The 17,871-nt window shown below is 42.2% G+C and overlaps 1 protein-coding gene across 2 annotated transcripts in view; it reads right to left on the bottom strand.

Moving 5' to 3' along the window:
- Window positions 1-17,871, bottom strand: part of XAF1 (XIAP associated factor 1) — a 211,413-nt gene that overhangs the window by 15,794 nt on the left and 177,748 nt on the right. For both annotated transcript variants that reach the window (XM_085639973.1, XM_085639974.1), the window contains exons 6-7: window positions 15,169-15,555; window positions 9,567-9,640 (exon numbers count right to left, since the gene is read on the bottom strand). In XM_085639973.1, the coding sequence (XP_085496099.1) occupies window positions 9,593-9,640; window positions 15,169-15,555 (435 nt within the window). In that variant the 3' untranslated portion in view covers window positions 9,567-9,592. The remainder of the gene's footprint in view (window positions 1-9,566; window positions 9,641-15,168; window positions 15,556-17,871) is intronic.

Raw genomic sequence — 17,871 nt, forward strand, 5'->3', positions numbered from 1 at the left:
GTGAAGATGCCCATGTGTGTTGTATCTAAATAAGAAAAACTGGAACAGATAAAGGCAGCCGGGGAGGCGGGTGGGCGTGTGTAGATCTGCAGCTCTACATGCCAAGAACAGATGCATACTGGTAAGTAGCATATTCCGTTCGAGGCATATGAGCTGCAGATTACACACTTGTGCATAGATTATATAGCAGTACCCACCGTTAGCGGCGACTACCCATATCTGTTGCAGTGGTTTGAAATAATGTTTTGAGTACAGCCTGGCCCACACTAGCCTGTTGCTTAGCTTGCACATCTACACAATAGTGTTTGGTGAAAGTGTGCGGTGTTGACCATGTAGCTGCTTTGCAGATATCATCTAATGGGATGTTTCCTAGAAAAGCCATTGAAGCCCCTATTTTACGTGTAGAATAGGCTTTAGGGGGAACGGATAGCGTTCGTTTTGCTTTGTGGTAGCAAATCTGAATGCATTTGACAATCCACCTAGCTATCCCCGCCTTGGAGATGGGGTTGCCTTTGTGTGGTGGAGAGAAAGAGACAAACAGTTGTTTGGTCTTACGGAAAGGTTGTGTTCTCTCGATTGTAGTAGAGTAAGGCTCGTTTGACATCTAGTGTGTGTAGAGCTCTTTCTGCGACAGTTTGTGGTTGCGAGAAGAATACTGGTAGTTCTACAGATTGGTTTAGGTGAAAAGGAGAATTGACCTTAGGGAGGAATTTTGGGTTGGTACGGAGAACAACTTTGTTATGGTGCTTTTGTAGAAAAGGTTTTTGAATGGTAAATGCCTGTATCTCACTGACCCTTCTGAGGGAAGTGATGGCTATGAGAAAAGCGGTTTTCCAGGTTAAAAATTGGAGTTCACATTTGTGCAATGGTTCGTAGGGAGGCCCCATTAGACTGGCGAGAACGATATTTAGGTTCCACACAGGTGAGGGTGGCCGAGTGTTTCGGTGCGGGGCTCGGTGTCGAAGCGGAGGCCATTTTCTTTTTCCTTGGTCTTGCTCAGGCCCGGAGGCGAAGGCGTGACCGAAGCCTTTTTCGGTGCCGGCGAGGGTGTAGGGGGTAGATTAGTACTCACGGCCCTCTGTGCCAGAGTGATGTCCTCCACATCTGAATCGTCGGCTTCGGAGGCGCTGACGAGTCCCTCGTCGGTGTGGTGTTCCTCTGGAGCGTCGACGCCTTCCCCGAAGATGTCGTCCGGAATCGTCGTCGACGAGTGTGCCATGGTTCTTCTAGCCCTTCGGTCTCAAATGGTTTTCTTGGACCGGAAGGACTTACACGCCGGACAATCTCGAGCCTCGTGTTCAGGGGAGAGGCACAGATTGCATACTTCATGGAGATCGGTGTGGGGGAACTTGGACCCACATCGAGGACATTTCTTGAAGGGAGTCCTTTCCATTAGCCAGGACCAAAGCTTGGGGAGGCCCGAAGTTGGGGTGAGGATTGCGCGTCGATCGTCGAACTGGAAGCTGTTCGGAATCGGAGCGTGAAGATCACATCCGAGCCCGATGGTGGAAAAAAACAATCTGAGGATGGAGCCGAAGCCCATGCGCAATACGATCCAAAGGAGGAGTCACCGACCTCGTGACTTCCAAAGACTTTCCAAGAGGAAAAACAACTGCAAACATCCGGGCCCAACACCAGATGGCGATCTATGCACAAGTGTGTAATCTGCAGCTCATATGCCTCGAACATAATCTTCTAAAAACGTGCTAAGTTCCATAACAGGAGCTTTACTCATTGTAACAGAATTATATACATTTATCATTAACAACCGTAACGTATTAGGAAAGATCAAAAGAACACATAAAACGTTTAAAGAGTTGAAAGGAACCCTCTCCATTTTACAACCCAAATACAGATTCACGAAGGTTACAAGACCCTCCTTTGGACTACCGTGTGTCCAGGGTGTCCCATTAACCAATAAAAGGTGGCAAAGCCATCCAAATGTAAATTCCCCTTAGCAGTCCAGGTCTCCTGTAGACAGACAATGTCACTACGTCTTAACTTCCTCACACAGGGCTCATCTAAAACGAAGTCCCATGCCCCGTGACATTCCAGCTGACCACCTTCAGAAACCTAAGAGGGAGGGAAGAATCAACTTCAACACCAGGTACAATTTTGGCTGTGTCAATGAATCAGTCCTGTTCATCAAGCTGGGCCAGGGGAGCAAATCTATTACTAAGCCAAATACTGGGGCTAAAGCCCATAAGAAAAAATGGGAGTCCCCCGTCTCAAAAATGTTTAGTGACCCCCCCAAACTAGACAAATGAATAACAATGTTAAATGAATAGTACTATGTTTAAAGAAAATACAGCCAGTTTTGGTGACTAATATACATTAATTCGAACCTGCACCTGTTCTTAGAGCCCATTGGTTTCGAATATATCGCAAGCACTCACCTCCTGCAAACATTGCATTTCTGGAACCTAACAACATTCTAAACCCAGAGGATTTGTGCACCCACTTTCAATGTTGAGGAGATACAAATTGGTATACATAGTAATACTGCTAACTGTCTAAATCTTTGTCAATAATCAAGATACATAGTGCAATAGGGAGAAGTTATGGGGGCGACTAACAAAGGGTTACATTTTATTTCTGTAAATGTTCAAAAAAACTGTGTTTTGTGGATGTGAACATTTTCTTTGCATGAAGCTGGCCACTCTCCTGATGAAGTCCATCTTCACGTGGCGATTATGATAGGCATGCTGTGTAAGGTCCACATATGCTGTTTATATTTATTTAGACTGTACACTGCTCATCTTTTCTACACCACAATTTTATGCATGCATATGTTAATATTATTTGGTTCTATTTCGACACAGCACCTTGTGAAAAACTGACATAAAAGTATATATGTTCCTTTTTTGGGAATGATGCAGAGAGAAAAACAGTATGCAACTGGTGAATACTTTTCCCAGAGTTATTCGAGCCATGCGCCAATATTATGCTGGCGTATCTTGGAATACATCTATAGACACTGGTGGAGGTCAATGGTAAGTGTATATATTAAGGGCCTTATTACAAGCTTGACATTCCTACAGCGGACGGTGCATCCCGTGGTGCAACCGCCCGCTAGTACATAATACAAATATGGCCAATCTCCAAACATTTGGATTCACAGATGAACAGTTTGCCAATATGGTAGGCAGTTCAAGTAACTTTGGACATCAAACTCTCACAGGTACAGATAAAAATGAAGATGTAACATCACTTCTAGCACTGAGAAAAAAGATTAAACGCATTGAACTACATGGCCAATATATGTTGGAATATTTAAAGGCAGGAGTTATACCGCAAGGTTTAAGAGTCAGGAACATACCAGGATTGTTTGTTCAAGTTAAACAATTTCTTGAACGATGGGCAATGATTTCTAATCGCTGCTCCCGCGACTATATGATGCTGATTGTGGAGACAGCAAAGGAGGTAATTGAACAACTAGCCTCAGAAATCGCAGAACTAGAGAATAAAATCAAAGCCTCTTGTGCAGTGGAGATAGCAAAAAAGAAATTAGAAGAAATAGATAAAGATCTACACTCCTACACAGAATACCTTAATAAACGTAAGATAGAGAAATTAAGAAAAGTTATAAGGTATTTCAGCAAGGAAGGTACATACCCATACTTAGCAGAACAATTTTACAATCAAGCAGGAGAAATGCAATATGAATCATTTACGAATAGACCTACATTTGTCAGTAGGAAAGTCACCACATTCTCTGACACAACAGATTCTGATCAGGAAGAACGAGCCCAAGAGCTCAGAGATAACGGAATAAATACAGGAAGATCAAGAGGAAGACAGTCTAATTTTTTAGGGAGGCGTTACACCAGACGCCAAAATTGGAGACCCCGATATCAACCACGTTATCCCACTCCACAATTCCAACCGCGCTTCCAGGGCAATCCAACGATGGATTACGACCAATATCTGGTAACCCGGAACGCGCAATACTGGAGGGAATAAATACCCTACCTGTATTTAATTTAAGTCATACGCCCTTATCTGACTCAACTGTTGCCTTATTGTCCAAAGGATTGACGTTTGCCCCTCATTCAGGCCTTAATAAATTTGAGCTGGTGAGAGATCTTGTAGCCCTCTTCAGAAAAATAAGACTGAAGGTTTTTTTTGAAGGCGCAGACCCTCAACAAGGAACCCCAAATTTATCTGGTCTTGCTCCAATATCTGTATTCACACCTACCTTAGACCAACTACCACCAGAAGTAGCGGTATTCGAAAAAGTAGTCTACAACAAAGTCCAGAACATCATTAAATATGTTCCGGCAACACCGTTCAATTTAAAAAAAGAGGAATATACAGCAATGCAAACCCTTAAACAGGCATCACACCTAACAGTTAAAGCCTGCGATAAAGGAGGGGGAATAGTCGTATATGACACTCCCACATATGTCATAAAAATGAACCAAATGTTGGGAGACACTAGATACTATCGTACTATTACCAGAGATCCCACAGCACAAATTGTTAAACAAATACTCAAAATAACAAACAAGGCACTGAAAAATGGAGACATATGCATTAAGGAATGGACATTCCTTAATAAAGAAAAACCTAAAATGGCCAGCATCTACGGCATACCAAAAGTGCATAAGAACGCTAGTGATCCGCCGCTGAGACCGATAGTTACCACTATTGGATCAGCGACTGAGCCATTAGCTAAATACGTAGATGCACTACTTTGCAAACATATACCTAAAACTCCAGCTTTTGTAAAGGACACTAGACATATCATTAACCTTGTGGAGAATGCACCTTTCCGCCCAGATAATCAATACATGGTCACTATGGACATAGAGGCCTTATATAGCAATATTCCAATTGGAGGAGCCATTGCGGCCGTACATTGGTTCATAAAGGCATATAACATCGATTGTCCTTCTATCTTTGTGTTGGAATGTCTTAAAATTGTATTAGAGGATAATGTGTTCGAGTTCAATCAACAACTTTACAGACAGAATCAAGGCGTCAGTATGGGGGCGTCTTGTGCCCCAACGGTCGCTAATATCTACATGACCCTCTTTGAAAAAAACTACATCTATAATGAAATAGCACCTTTTTACGAATCAGTGACTAAATGGTCGCGATTTATTGATGATGTTTTTTTTATTTGGTCAGACACATATGAAAAACTACTTGAATTCATTGAGTGGATCAATCTATGCGATGAGAATATCAGCTTTACTAACAACATTAGCTCAGAACAAGTAGAATATCTAGATATCCTCATCAAACATCAACAAGGAGTATTAACGGTCGTGCTCTACACTAAGACCACAGCAAGGAATACACTATTGCATTACGACAGTTATCACCCCAAGAGCCAAAAGGACAACATTCCGTTCGGGGAGTTTTTACGCCTTAGGCGAAACTGTACGAACATCAGTGACTTTGATGAAAAATCAGAGGTCATGAAGAAAAAATTTCACGCTAGACGATATCCGAACAAAATTGTACGGGAGGCCTACAAACGGGCACGTTACTATGATAGGCAACACCTACTTACAAATATTAAAACTACATCAAATCCACCTCTAGTTTTTGCGACACGCCATTCTATGCTGAACTCCAGAATTCGACAAGCAATATGCTCTAGTTGGCATATACTAAATGTAGAGAAATCCAGGAGAGAGGAAATAATACCTAAACCGCTATTTGCATACAAGCGTAACAAAAGCTTGAGAGACCACATAGTACATTCAAGAATGAAAAATGAGACAAACTTCTCCCAAATCGATTTGGAAGGCTCTAAAAAAGTGGTGGGGAATTTCAAATGCACCATGTGCAAATCTTGCTCCATGGCCATCGAAGCAGTTACATTCACATTCAATGGTGTCAATATTTCACCCAAAACATTAAACAACTGTAAATCAACAAATGTCATTCATTTGATCATTTGTCCATGCCACAAGGGATATGTGGGAGAAACAGGGAGAGCGTTTAATGTCAGACTTACCGAGCACAAATCAGCAATTAGAACTCAGAAAACATCGGCACCCATGGTGCAACACTTCTTAGATCTGGGACATACACCAGAAGACATTAAGTGGTATATTCTGGAAAAGATTTGGCCCCGCGTAGGAGAACAGATGGACAAGATTAGAAAAATGAGAGAGGTTTATTGGATGTTTATCCTTAACACAGCTACATCAGGTTTGAACCAAGAAATACCTTGGGATCAAGCAATTAAAAATAATGGATAATTCATATTCATGATGACAGTCAATTTAGTCAAACTTAAACCTGTCTTCAAGTCAGGGTTAAGAAACTGAAAAGAAGAAGCAATAAAATTAAGACCTCTCATCAATAATATACTGATCTATTACATAGTGGTTCACAAGCAGAAAAAAGAGACCAGTTTATGCAGGATTGAAGTTGAGAAATGAGTAACTACTTCAACTCACGAGATCCTGGTATTATCATCTCTCTGTTATGGAAAGAATGATCTCTTTCTTTAACGTCGTAGGTCCCAATGAACAGACAAACCCTTATCACTGCATGCAAAGAATGGTCTCTAATATCACAGGGTATATAATATATAACCCTATTTATAATTTTTCAAAACAAATAAATAATTGTTGTATTTTTGTAACCCTTCAAACTGAATAGATCACAGTGATAGTGAGACTTTTTTACAATAAATAAGATAGGAATAATAAAGTTATAAAATAACCATTCAAACATGGCGCAGGTCGTGCAATTTCGACCGAACCACCAGTCCTATCTTTATGTGCATGACCGAGGACGTCCGAGTAACGCACGTATATCCGGCGTATGTAAATAGACCAAACATGGCGGCCAACATGAACACTGTCGAACCAGAAGAGGACGCGGAGCCAAACAGAGAGGAGATATCTACCAATTTGTTTCCCGAACGGGTAAGGAACGATAACACTGAGTGCTATTAGTTCATTTAGAGTTAGACTTAAACTAACAGGCATGCGGATTTTTTCACTCGCGGATACGAATTCTGTAGATCGTATCACAATAGCAGTGCTAATCATAACGATACACGCTCTCCGCTAGTCGAATATCTATTATAGACAGGGAAGTTAATCAGCACTAGTTGCAGATTTTTTAAACTATGGAGAGTTTTTCTAAAGAGAGTTCTTACTTGTTGTGGTGAAATTACTTTCAAAATGATAGACAATCACTTATGCTATTCAACAGGACGATGATATAGAGCGCGAAACGAAAGGGAAATAACAGACGTAACCAAAACAGACGACAACGACATAGAGAACAGAATAGAAAAATCAAGGTATGTGTATTATATACACATGAATGAATTATAATGGCATCCTCGAAGTGATTGGGCTAATTAGACAAATAACAACTTGTTAAATTACAGATCTTATCAAAAGTAACATAAATTAGTTTTCGTATCAGAGCCCTTCTGTTCATAAAATAAACAGTAGATAAAAGTGAACATCAATAGCATACTCGCTTATATATCCAAATCTTTAGGTCTGCTCTTATTTGCGAAGACAGGAATACAAAGGTGCGCACCCTTGACACCCATGTTTCGTTGGAAATCAGATGGTTAACTGGTGTAACACTTTTCAAGCAAGTAAGTACTCTAGTTAAGCACACCATAGACTACACCATATATTGCAATAAATAGAGTATAACCAGCCATTTACCATCCCTCAGTCCAAGTGACATACCTCTATCTTTCCTTAGAACCATCGTATACCATTCGTCCCCCAAAATAAGGACATAATCTGGGTTCTATCGACTATCTTGAGCTATACACGAAAATAGGCAATTGGAACAACAAGGGTTAGTATGGTTTCATCACTTTTTATTATCATATAAAAGTAAGATTAGAGACTCAGTAATCGTAACTTCAAATTCAACCGGTATACACCTAGAAAAACGCCTCCAAGCAACTTCCCATTTAAGAGTAGAGAAACTCGTCCTGTGCAATAAAAAAGAGGACTTGTTAGTACTCAATTCCAGCACATCCCAGGTTTCTATCAGATTGGTCATTGCCAGTATAGCTAAAGCAACATGGAAGTGTTTTTCCCCCTTTTAGTATTACTAAAGTCCTGGGGAATTCAATTTCTTTATCATGAATGTTAAGGTCAGTGCAGAGCTGAGAGACATTGGAGTGGATCTGATAATTCAAATGAATTTACTCATAATTGTTTATGTTAATGAATGATCATTGCTACATTGACTCCCTTAAACAATTTACAAAATGGGTTTTAATTGATACATGTGTTTTTTCTGTTGTTATTATTTCCTATATATAGTGTTATACTCAGAGCGGATTCCTGACGAAGGCCTAGCCGAAACGCGTTGTGTCAATCGACCGCCTATGTGCTCATTGTTTAACAATTGAGTATAAAGTTGAGATAAACAAGTTTTTCACTGATTTTTGATTTTAGTTTCTGTACATAGTGTGTGTGAGGAAAAATAATCATAGCAAAAGTAATGAATTATCAACACGATTAACACTAGCAGGCTAAGGACACCTCTTATGATCAATCAGTTATGAATCTATCATAGTCCACATTGTGTACATAGGAATTAATTTGTATAGATGATGATTTGCAGATATATTGTTGTTCATATGTGTTGATGAAGAAAAGAATTCATTGTGAAAAAAAGAAACTGAAAAACAAAAAAACTAAAAAAATAGATATTTATATTTTGTTACAATAAAAGAAATATATCATATATCCATTAGCCTGTATGTCTATCTATTTTACGACTTGCATTTGCTAGACATTATTTGATGATTGTTAGTAGAATGAGAGATATGCATGTTTATTGGGAGTCAATTTGCAAATAGTATTTATCCGACACTGTGCCCGGTGTTTACCCTTTTCCCATACAAGTTTATTCCCTACTTGGGCTATATATCAAGTCAGTAGGGGCCCCGTTGCTTTACCAAACGCAACCGCCCGCCAGAACAGGAGTTTTTTCCTGGTCTGGCGGGTGGTTCTGCAGCGGCCTGACCGCGGCAGTCTGGTAGGCACATAGAAGAGCCTACCATGCACAGCACCACTCTCAAAGTGCCCACCCACATTCACCTCCAGGCCCAGAGGCACTAGGGAGCCCTGTTAGACCCCCTTTGTTGCCTCTCCGCCACCCTGAAAAGGGTGGAGCGCCTATTCAAAATATGCTTAGCAGTGCTGCAACGGCACGGCCTACATATTTCTGCCTGTGACCGCTGTGCCACCGCCACGGGATCCTTGATCCCCAGCGGCTGCAGCGGTCCTGTGGCGGTCCGACCGCCACACTCGAAATGCGGTGCAAGGTGCCTCAGTGTGGCAGTGGTCGGACCGCCACAGTTCATAATAAGGCCCTTAGTATCCCTAACTTCACTTAACCTGACTATGTAGAATAAGCTGACGTAGTGAATGTGATATTTTTGTTATGTGAAATATCAAATGGAATATAGTGATCCCCCTTCCGTCCCCACAAAAACTGTCAAGTTCTCTTCTGAAAGGTTTACCAGTTCATGTCCAAGGGAAGGTGAATGTATATTCTTCAAAATAACGACTCCTACAAAATAGAAATAAACGTGAAATCTTTATTACCTTTTTCCTTGCTGTTGAGGTGAGATTCATGCTTGTTGGAAATCTGACAACGATGTTAGAAACTTGCATTTTTGCTGAAAGAAACAAAAAAAATGAAAATAAAATATGGTGCTTCCTTGCTGCAATCGAGGCAATGAAAGTGCTTCCTCTGCACTGAAAAAATGCTAAGGCATAGCACTCCAATCTGTGAAGAAGAAACGATAAAAAGAGCAGTGTAAAACTCGAATATTCTTTGTGTTTAATCTAGAGCATTATGTAGCAAACTAGGGGTTGTGAATTATTTTATATGAGCTATGCCACTTTTGGCAATAAAGGATAGTTTGAATGATGTGAATGCCACAACTAGTGGGGGAGGCAGTGCCATGGTTTCCACCCAAGACACACACTTTTAAAGATCAACTGGTTTCAATGTAGGCATTTTTTTAAATGTGTCCTTCAGAGGTAAAACTGAGCTCAGCTGGAAACCTAGCATTTCCCGTGACTGCCACCTATAAACTGTAAACACCCCCAGCCCAGAACAGAAGAAGCTGGAAGCAAAGTGAGTGTCACCTCCAACTTTGCAAAATGTCCAAGCTCTCCCACCCTAAAATATAACTTTTATGTCCAAGGTAAGTGAGTTGTCAGGTGAACCATCCCAGACTGATTTAGGGAATATTTCAGAGAGACTGAGGGCGCTATAAGAAGCGTTTGTTTGGTGTCCGTCAGTCAAAAAATTCAGTGTATTGGAACTGTGGCCCATTAAACTAAAACACACTTAGTAAAATACCAAATTACAATAGTTTTGTAAATAATTCAATAAAATCTCCTCTATCAACATCACAATACATGCACAACTCAAATATCATGCAAGGAATTAAAGTCTAAGAATGAATCCTGTTTAATGTAGGGGAGGGTTACCTGTATTAAGACAGCATGTGGTGCCTAGAAGGTGCTACTGGCGGAAGTGTCTGCACTTGAGGGTTTTCCCTGGGACTTGGGACTAAATGCCTCTCAGACCTGATGCAGAGCTTTAGTAAGAGAGGGTAAGGCACACCACTGTGGTGGAAAGGCCGGGGTGCTTAGGCTACCATTCATACACTGGTAAATAAAACTTAGGGTCGATTCTGAATGGCCCGGCATGAGATGCGATAAATATCACAACCAACACTGAGATGTTTGGAGTTTCTTGGTTGTGATAGCTATTACCTGTTCTGAGTTTGCCCTGAAAATGGGGCTTAACACGCAGACCTTGTTGCTTAGTGCAACAACATCTGCATGTCCTGCTACTTATTAGGCATTCTGTACCCATTATATTCCACAAGTTGGACCAGCCAAAATGTAACGGGGTGCAAACTTTATCATACAAACCTTATCGTACTTGGCAATTACTGGGCTACTGCCTTTTTCCCCATAACGTAGATTTGCCTGAGACTGCATTTCTGAGAGCAGGTATTTGCTAGGGTCTCAACTTTGGCAGGCAGAAAAAACTTACTCTGACTGCGATATGTCTATTGGAACTGCTATCCCCCCCCAAGAGTGCATTCCAGGAGTGCAAATAGAATAATCTGGCGTTCTTGCCGTTGAAGCAAAGGAATGCCAGGTTGTTGAAATCCAAAATGGCGCACAGAACTACAGATTGGAAAAGTGATATCTACACAAGGGCCATAGTTGAGTTCGCTGACTTGAGATCAGTGAGTGGCTCTTTCACCCTTAGGTTGGAAAAACAGGCAGTTATTATAACTTCTATTGTTTGTTCTGCATGCCCTGGGTGGGGGTGACACTTGTGGCCTATGCAATACAACACGTAAGGAATAGTGAACTTGTTCTCTCCTTTTTTGTGGTACCAGAGGGGCTGAATTGTACCAAATGGGACATTTTTAATTGCTCAAGTGATCCACTGAGATGTTGTCACTGTTAGTGTACACATTCTGTCAATGCACGTCAATGTGTTCTTTATGCTTTTTGAACATATTTTTATCAATCTGGATTCTGTCCTTTCTAATCCTGTTTTTGTCTCTTTTGAAAACAAAGGGGAATATTTACAAGGGCATTGCTCCAACAGACCATCACTTTTTACGACGCTCCAGTGGTGCAATGCCCTGCTCCATATTTACAAAGCAGCGTTAAGCCACTTTGCGTGGCTTAACGCTGCTGTGTAAATAATGTCCCCTTTCACACAGGTATCTGCGTGAATGGGGCCTGCAATGGGTATTGCTGTTGGCGTTTCACTGCAACACCCATTGCTTTTGACGCTGCCCCAGATTTACAAGGATCTGTAAATCATATGCAGCGTCAAAAACTAACGCCACTGAATAGCAGGCATTAGATTGGCACAACAAGGAGAATTTTTTTTATGCTCTTAGTATGTGTGCTGCATTTTTCAGCACACATAGAAAGAACAAATTGCCTTTAAAGATAGTTTACGTGCAGGAAGATGTCCCTTCTTGCACATAAACAATCCTTCCCTGCAACAGCAACTTCCTTGCATGGTGCAAGTTTGACTGTGTTGCAGGAAATGATTGTTTATGTTTATGCTCCACTCGAATATAACGTTCCATTCCTACTAGTATGCGGATGGAGCCGATGCCCATGCGCACTATGATCCAAAGGAGGAGTCACATACCTCGTGACTTCCAAAGACTTTCCAAGACAAAAACAAGTGCAAACATCCGGGCCCAACACGAGATGGCGATCTATGCACAGTGCGTAATCTGCAGCTCATATGCCTCGAACATTTGTTTTAACTTAAGATGGTGGTGGGTTTTTCCCGGTTTGCTACACCGATTCATAAAGGATGCTGAGAATTGGAGCACTCAAATGCAGAGCAGCATTGGATTGGTACTTGCAGAAAGTTAAGTGCATTCATACATGTATTTGTAGATCATGATGAAGTAGCCACGCATGTAAAGTATGAATGAACCTGGCCTCATGGGTGTCTGATTGATGTACATCAGTAGTACAATACAAATACAGATGTTGTACATTATGGCATCAATAAACATAAGAGTGGTAAGGAAGATTGACAGCTGAGCGCAGTTTAATATTTAAGGCATTGAAGGAGGTATATCTGTACAATACAAAAAGATATACTCTACACAGTGTGTCATTTTAACTCGCATATCATTTATCAGTTGTACTTATATTCAGCAAAGTACAATTTGTGCAAATCAACATAAAGGTTTAGAATGTGGTGCAAAGCAATAAGTACAAGGCAAATATTCCTTTTCACACTGTTTGTAATTTTAGGTTGACCTTATAAGGGTGCCCAGGAACATACCAATATTGCTCATAAAATAGCTTTAAATAATAAACAACATCAAGGGACCAAGGAACATATAGGTGTAATTTAGTGGAACCTTCAAACGAGAAATGACTGAGATTAATCCAATAACTCGAGCTTTTCTTTTTTGAGAGTCCCAAACAGTAAGCAAGTTTAGACAGTGTACTCCGTCCCAAAGCAGAGGAACGTGAAGTTTCAAAGTTCTGCACCCTGTACTAAGATAAACGAATTTGCCTATCTGTTTCTGTCTGAATTTGGCCTGGCAGATTGCCCTTGTGGTGATATAACAGGGAAAATGTGCATAGATATGATAGCTACTATCCTAGTATGCATTCTGCCATGGTGCCCAGCTGCAGTATATGTATTCTGATCCTTTATTACATGGGAAATACAGTGGCTTCACGATGGTCTCTCTGGGCCTGATTACGAGTTTGAGGTGCGGCACTGGGTCCGCTTCGCTACCGCACCGCCAAACCCGCATTTGGGCCGCCTGCTTGACTACAAGTATTTCTCGTGCCCGACGGCCTTTTTTTTTACATTCCCACAGCGGTGCCCTGAATAGGGGCACCGCAATGGGAACACCAAAAACAGTTCCTGCAAGGCATGGACTGTAAAGTCCATGCCATGCAGGAACTTGAGTGCGTGCATACAGGAAGGCACAACTACAGGGGGGCACATGTTGTGCCTCCCTGCATGCATTCACATGGCATGTGGCACCAGGGGGCCCAGTTGTTTCCTCTCCGCCACAGTTTTATGAAAACCGTGGCGGATAGGAACGTCGTAATATGCTTAGCGGGACCGCAGCAGTCCTGCCAAGCATATTGTGGCCGCCAGACCTCTGCAACACTGCCAGGGAACAGTGGTTCCCTGGCGGCTGTGGGGGGGAAATGGTGATCCGACCGCTCTAATTGTAATAGGGGGGTCAGAAGACTGCCACTGCCACGCCTCCGTGAGTTTGGTGGTACATGGACCGCCAGACTTGCAATAGAGCCCTATGTAGTCAGTCATTCTCAATCTGAGAAAAAGTCAAGCAACTTGCTTCTGGATTCCCCCATGTTTCTGCATTTCCATCCTGGGTAAGCTGGTGTATGTGATACTACAGTAAACTATGCCAGAGCTATTGTGAGTCCCACCCAATTAATGGACTGAAGGAAAAAGATAAAATTCTGAGCACGGTGAATTAGAAACTTACATGCTGAAAATCCCATGTATCTGCTGCATAAATTAGAGATCTTTGTTTCGAATAAGGGAACGGTCTACTACCAAGGCTAACTTGTGAGTTGAGTTTCAGGTATAGACTGGACATCCAGGTCTGGATGATAAGCAGGTAGTCTTTGAGGCGTTGGATGTCTCAAGCAGAGAAGTCTTGCAAGTAGAGTTGTATATCGTCAGCATATAGGTGAATATTGTTGCTGTTAATTGTGAGTAAAGCACCTTGGGTCAATGTAGAGGTTAAAGATAATGGGACAGTATGGGCCCCAGTTGGACTCTGCAGGTGAGAGGGGTTATTTGGGACCTGGAAGTGTGCATGTGAAGAAACTGATGTTGGTTAGAAAGGCAAGAGGAGAACCAGTGTAGGACATTGTAAGTGAATCCCATTTGAGACTCCAGAGTGTGGATGAGGGAGGGATAGTCAACTGTGTCAAAGGCAGATGAGAGGTCCAACAATATCAGGAGGCGGGGGTCATCTTCATCTGTAGTCAGGAGGGCACTGTCTATCATTTATAAGGTAGTGGCCTTTGTGCTGCAGTGTGATGTGAAGTCAGATTGGTAGACATGCAGGAGATGGTTAGCACTGATGTGATATTGAAGTTGAGCATATATAGTGATATTCCAATGGTCTTGCTGATGAACAGTAATTGAGTGATGGGCCAGTAGTCGCCAAGGTCATCAGCTCTAGTGTAGGTTTCTGTAAGAGTGGGATGATCTGGCCTTTCTTGTGAGATGCAGGGAAGATGCATAGGAGTGAGGGAGTCATTGATAATGGTGAGAAGTGGTGAGAGAGCAGCCCCAGAGAGAGCTTTGATGAAGGACGCGGATAAGACATCATCTTCACAGGAAGTGAGTATGTCTGCGAGGTTTACCAGAGATAGGACTTTGAAGGATGACCACTGTGGAATTTTGATGTGGTGCTTTTGCAAAACTAAATCAAAATTAGCACCATCTTCTATAGCATTTTCAAAACAGGTGATTTTCTATACCCCAATTAACAAGAGATCTTCTCGGTATGGACTTATCAAGAAAGGTATAATTGGCTACTTAACATCCCCTCAGCACTAGTAAAGTATAAATTACTACAGTACACTACAGTACAAAAGTATAAGTCTTGCATGTTGTCCTTACCTCATGCTGCTTTAAAGTTGGAGAAGGCAGAAGGATACTGCAGTGCGAACAGGACTTTAGGACATCGTACGCCGCGTTAGACGGATCAGCAAGCCCAATATGCTGATTTTTGTTATAGTTAAAAGAGGAATGCCTAGGCAGATCTTTCAAATGCAAAGATGTTTCTTTTCTGCAGGGGGTAAGACAACGGGATCCAAATGAGAACTCTCTTGATTCTTCCTTCATTACATTATCATCTTTCTCTGTTGATGCTTTGTCTGGGAGAGAGGACTGGATTTCATTCCAAGGTTTAAGCAAAGGAGAACAAGACCTGAAGTTGTCTGTATTTCTCCTGCATGGCTTGAAAGGAGCATGGCTTACAGACTTGGACAGTGGACTGCACTCATTCTGTAATTAAAGAGAAGGGCATGAAGACATTGAAGTATTTACATGAATGAAAAATTGGTTTTCATATCAAGAGTCACACTTTTTAAAAAGAAGGTCAATAAAAATGACTAAAGATTACAATGTAACAAGTCAAAATGTATCGCCCATAATTAAAATGCTTCACAATCCTTTGTATGCGAGAGCTCATTTTAGTTCTGGCTCCAGTGGCCATTTAGTATTACTAGGATTAAGCGTTTTTATGTTATTGTCTTAATAGACAAGCCTATACAGAATGTTTTACATTGTGTATACTCATTGACTGGTATATTTATGCTGCATTGCTAAGCGGATTGTTTTTAGGGAAAACTGAAGATCTGTTCCTGAGATTGTCTGAAGTGAAGGGGTTATAGGTGGAAATTCAGTATTGATTATGCTACTTACCAGTATGCATCTGTTCTTGGGATGTAGGGCTGCTGACATTCATATCTGGGCATAGATCACCGCCTAGTGTTGGGTCCGGATGATTGCACATTGGTGTCATGGAAGAGTCTTCGAATTATCACGAGATAGGTGGCTCCTCCCCTGGACTACAGTGCGCATGGGCATCCCCTCCATCCTTAGATTGTTTTTCGCCATTGTGGAATAGATGGAGTGTAATACAGTGAATGATGACCATGCTAACTAGGCGCCGGGGAGGAGGGTGGGCGATAGGAATGTCAGCAGCCCTACATGCCAAGAACAGATGCATACTGGTAAGTAGCATAATCAGTTTGAGGCATGTGGGCTGCTGAATTCATATCTGTGCATAGATTATATAGCAGTCCCTCCGTTTAGCGGCGGCTGCCCGTGCCAGTCGAGCAGTCTGAAAAAGAGTTTTGAGAACAGCCTGGCCTACAGCAGCCTGCTGTCTTGAGTGTACATCTACACAGTAGTGTTTGGTAAAGGTATGTATAGTGGACCATGTGGCTGCTCTACATATCTCCTCTAAGGGAATATTTCCCAGGAAAGCCATGGAGGCCCCCAACTTTCGAGTGGAGTGGGCTCTCGGAGGAATCGTTAGTGTGCGCTTAGCTTTTTCATAGCAAATCTGTATACATTTAACGATCCACCTAGCTATCCCTGCTTTGGAAATGGGGTTGCCCTTGTGCTGCGGGGAAAAGGCAACAAACAGTTGTTTTGTCTTCCTGAAAGATTGTGTTCTATCAATATAGTACATGAGAGCTCTTTTGATATCAAGGGTGTGGAGCATTCTCTCCGCTACATTCTCGGGATTAGGATAAAACACTGGTAGTTCTATAGATTGGTTCATATGGAACTGCGAAATGACCTTGGGCATGAAAGTAGGGTTGGTGCGTAGCACAACCCTGTTTGCATGAACCTGAATGAATGGCTCCTGAATGGTGAGTGCCTGAAGTTCACTAACTCGTCTTAGGGAAGTAATGGCAACGAGGAAAGCTACTTTCCAGGTTAGAAATTGAATCTCACAGGAGTGTAGAGGTTCAAAAGATGGTCCCATCAGTCTGGTGAGGACCACATTTAGGTTCCAGACTGGTGACGGGGGGTGTCTAGGGGGAATGACACGTTTGAGGCCCTCCAGGAAAGCTTTGATGGCAGGCACTTTGAAGAGTGAGAGGTGCTGCCTGTTCTGAAGGTAAGCTGCCAATGCGGTTAAATGTATACGGATGGAATTGTATGCTAGATTGCATCTGTATAAGTGTAATAAATAACAGATAATGTTCTGGGTTGACGCATCCAGTGGATTTATGTCATTATTTTAACAATACATGACAAATCTCTTCCACTTGGCCGCATAGCATGCTCTGGTAGTGGGTCTCCTTGCCTCCTTGATGATATTCATACAGTCTGGAGGCAAGTTTAGGTAGCCAAATTCTAGGATCTCAGGAGCCAGATCGCCAGGTTCAGCTGTTGCGGATCTGGGTGCTGAATCTCGCCACGGCTCTGCGTTAAAAGAGTGGGGGTGAGCCGTAGCCTTTGATGCGGTACCACGGAGAGTTCCAGAAAAGTGGTGTACCATGGCTGGCGTGCCCACGTTGGAGCAACCAGGATGAGCGTCATCGAGTGTTGCTTGAGCTTGCGTCCCACCAGCGGTATTAATGGTGCTGGGGGAAAAGCGTACGCAAATTTGCCGGACCAGTTCATCCATATTGCATTGCCTTGCGACTGTGGATGTGGGAACCTGGCGGCAAAGTTTTGGCATTTTGCGTTTTCCCTTGTGGCGAATAGGTCTATCTCTGGATGACCCCACTGTCGGAAGTACGGTTGGAGTACTGATGGATGTATCTCCCACTCGTGCATTTGGTGGCTGTGCCTGCTGAG

Source organism: Triturus cristatus, chromosome 12 (genome assembly GCF_964204655.1).
Source record: "Triturus cristatus chromosome 12, aTriCri1.1, whole genome shotgun sequence".
Lineage (NCBI taxonomy): Eukaryota > Metazoa > Chordata > Amphibia > Caudata > Salamandridae > Triturus > Triturus cristatus.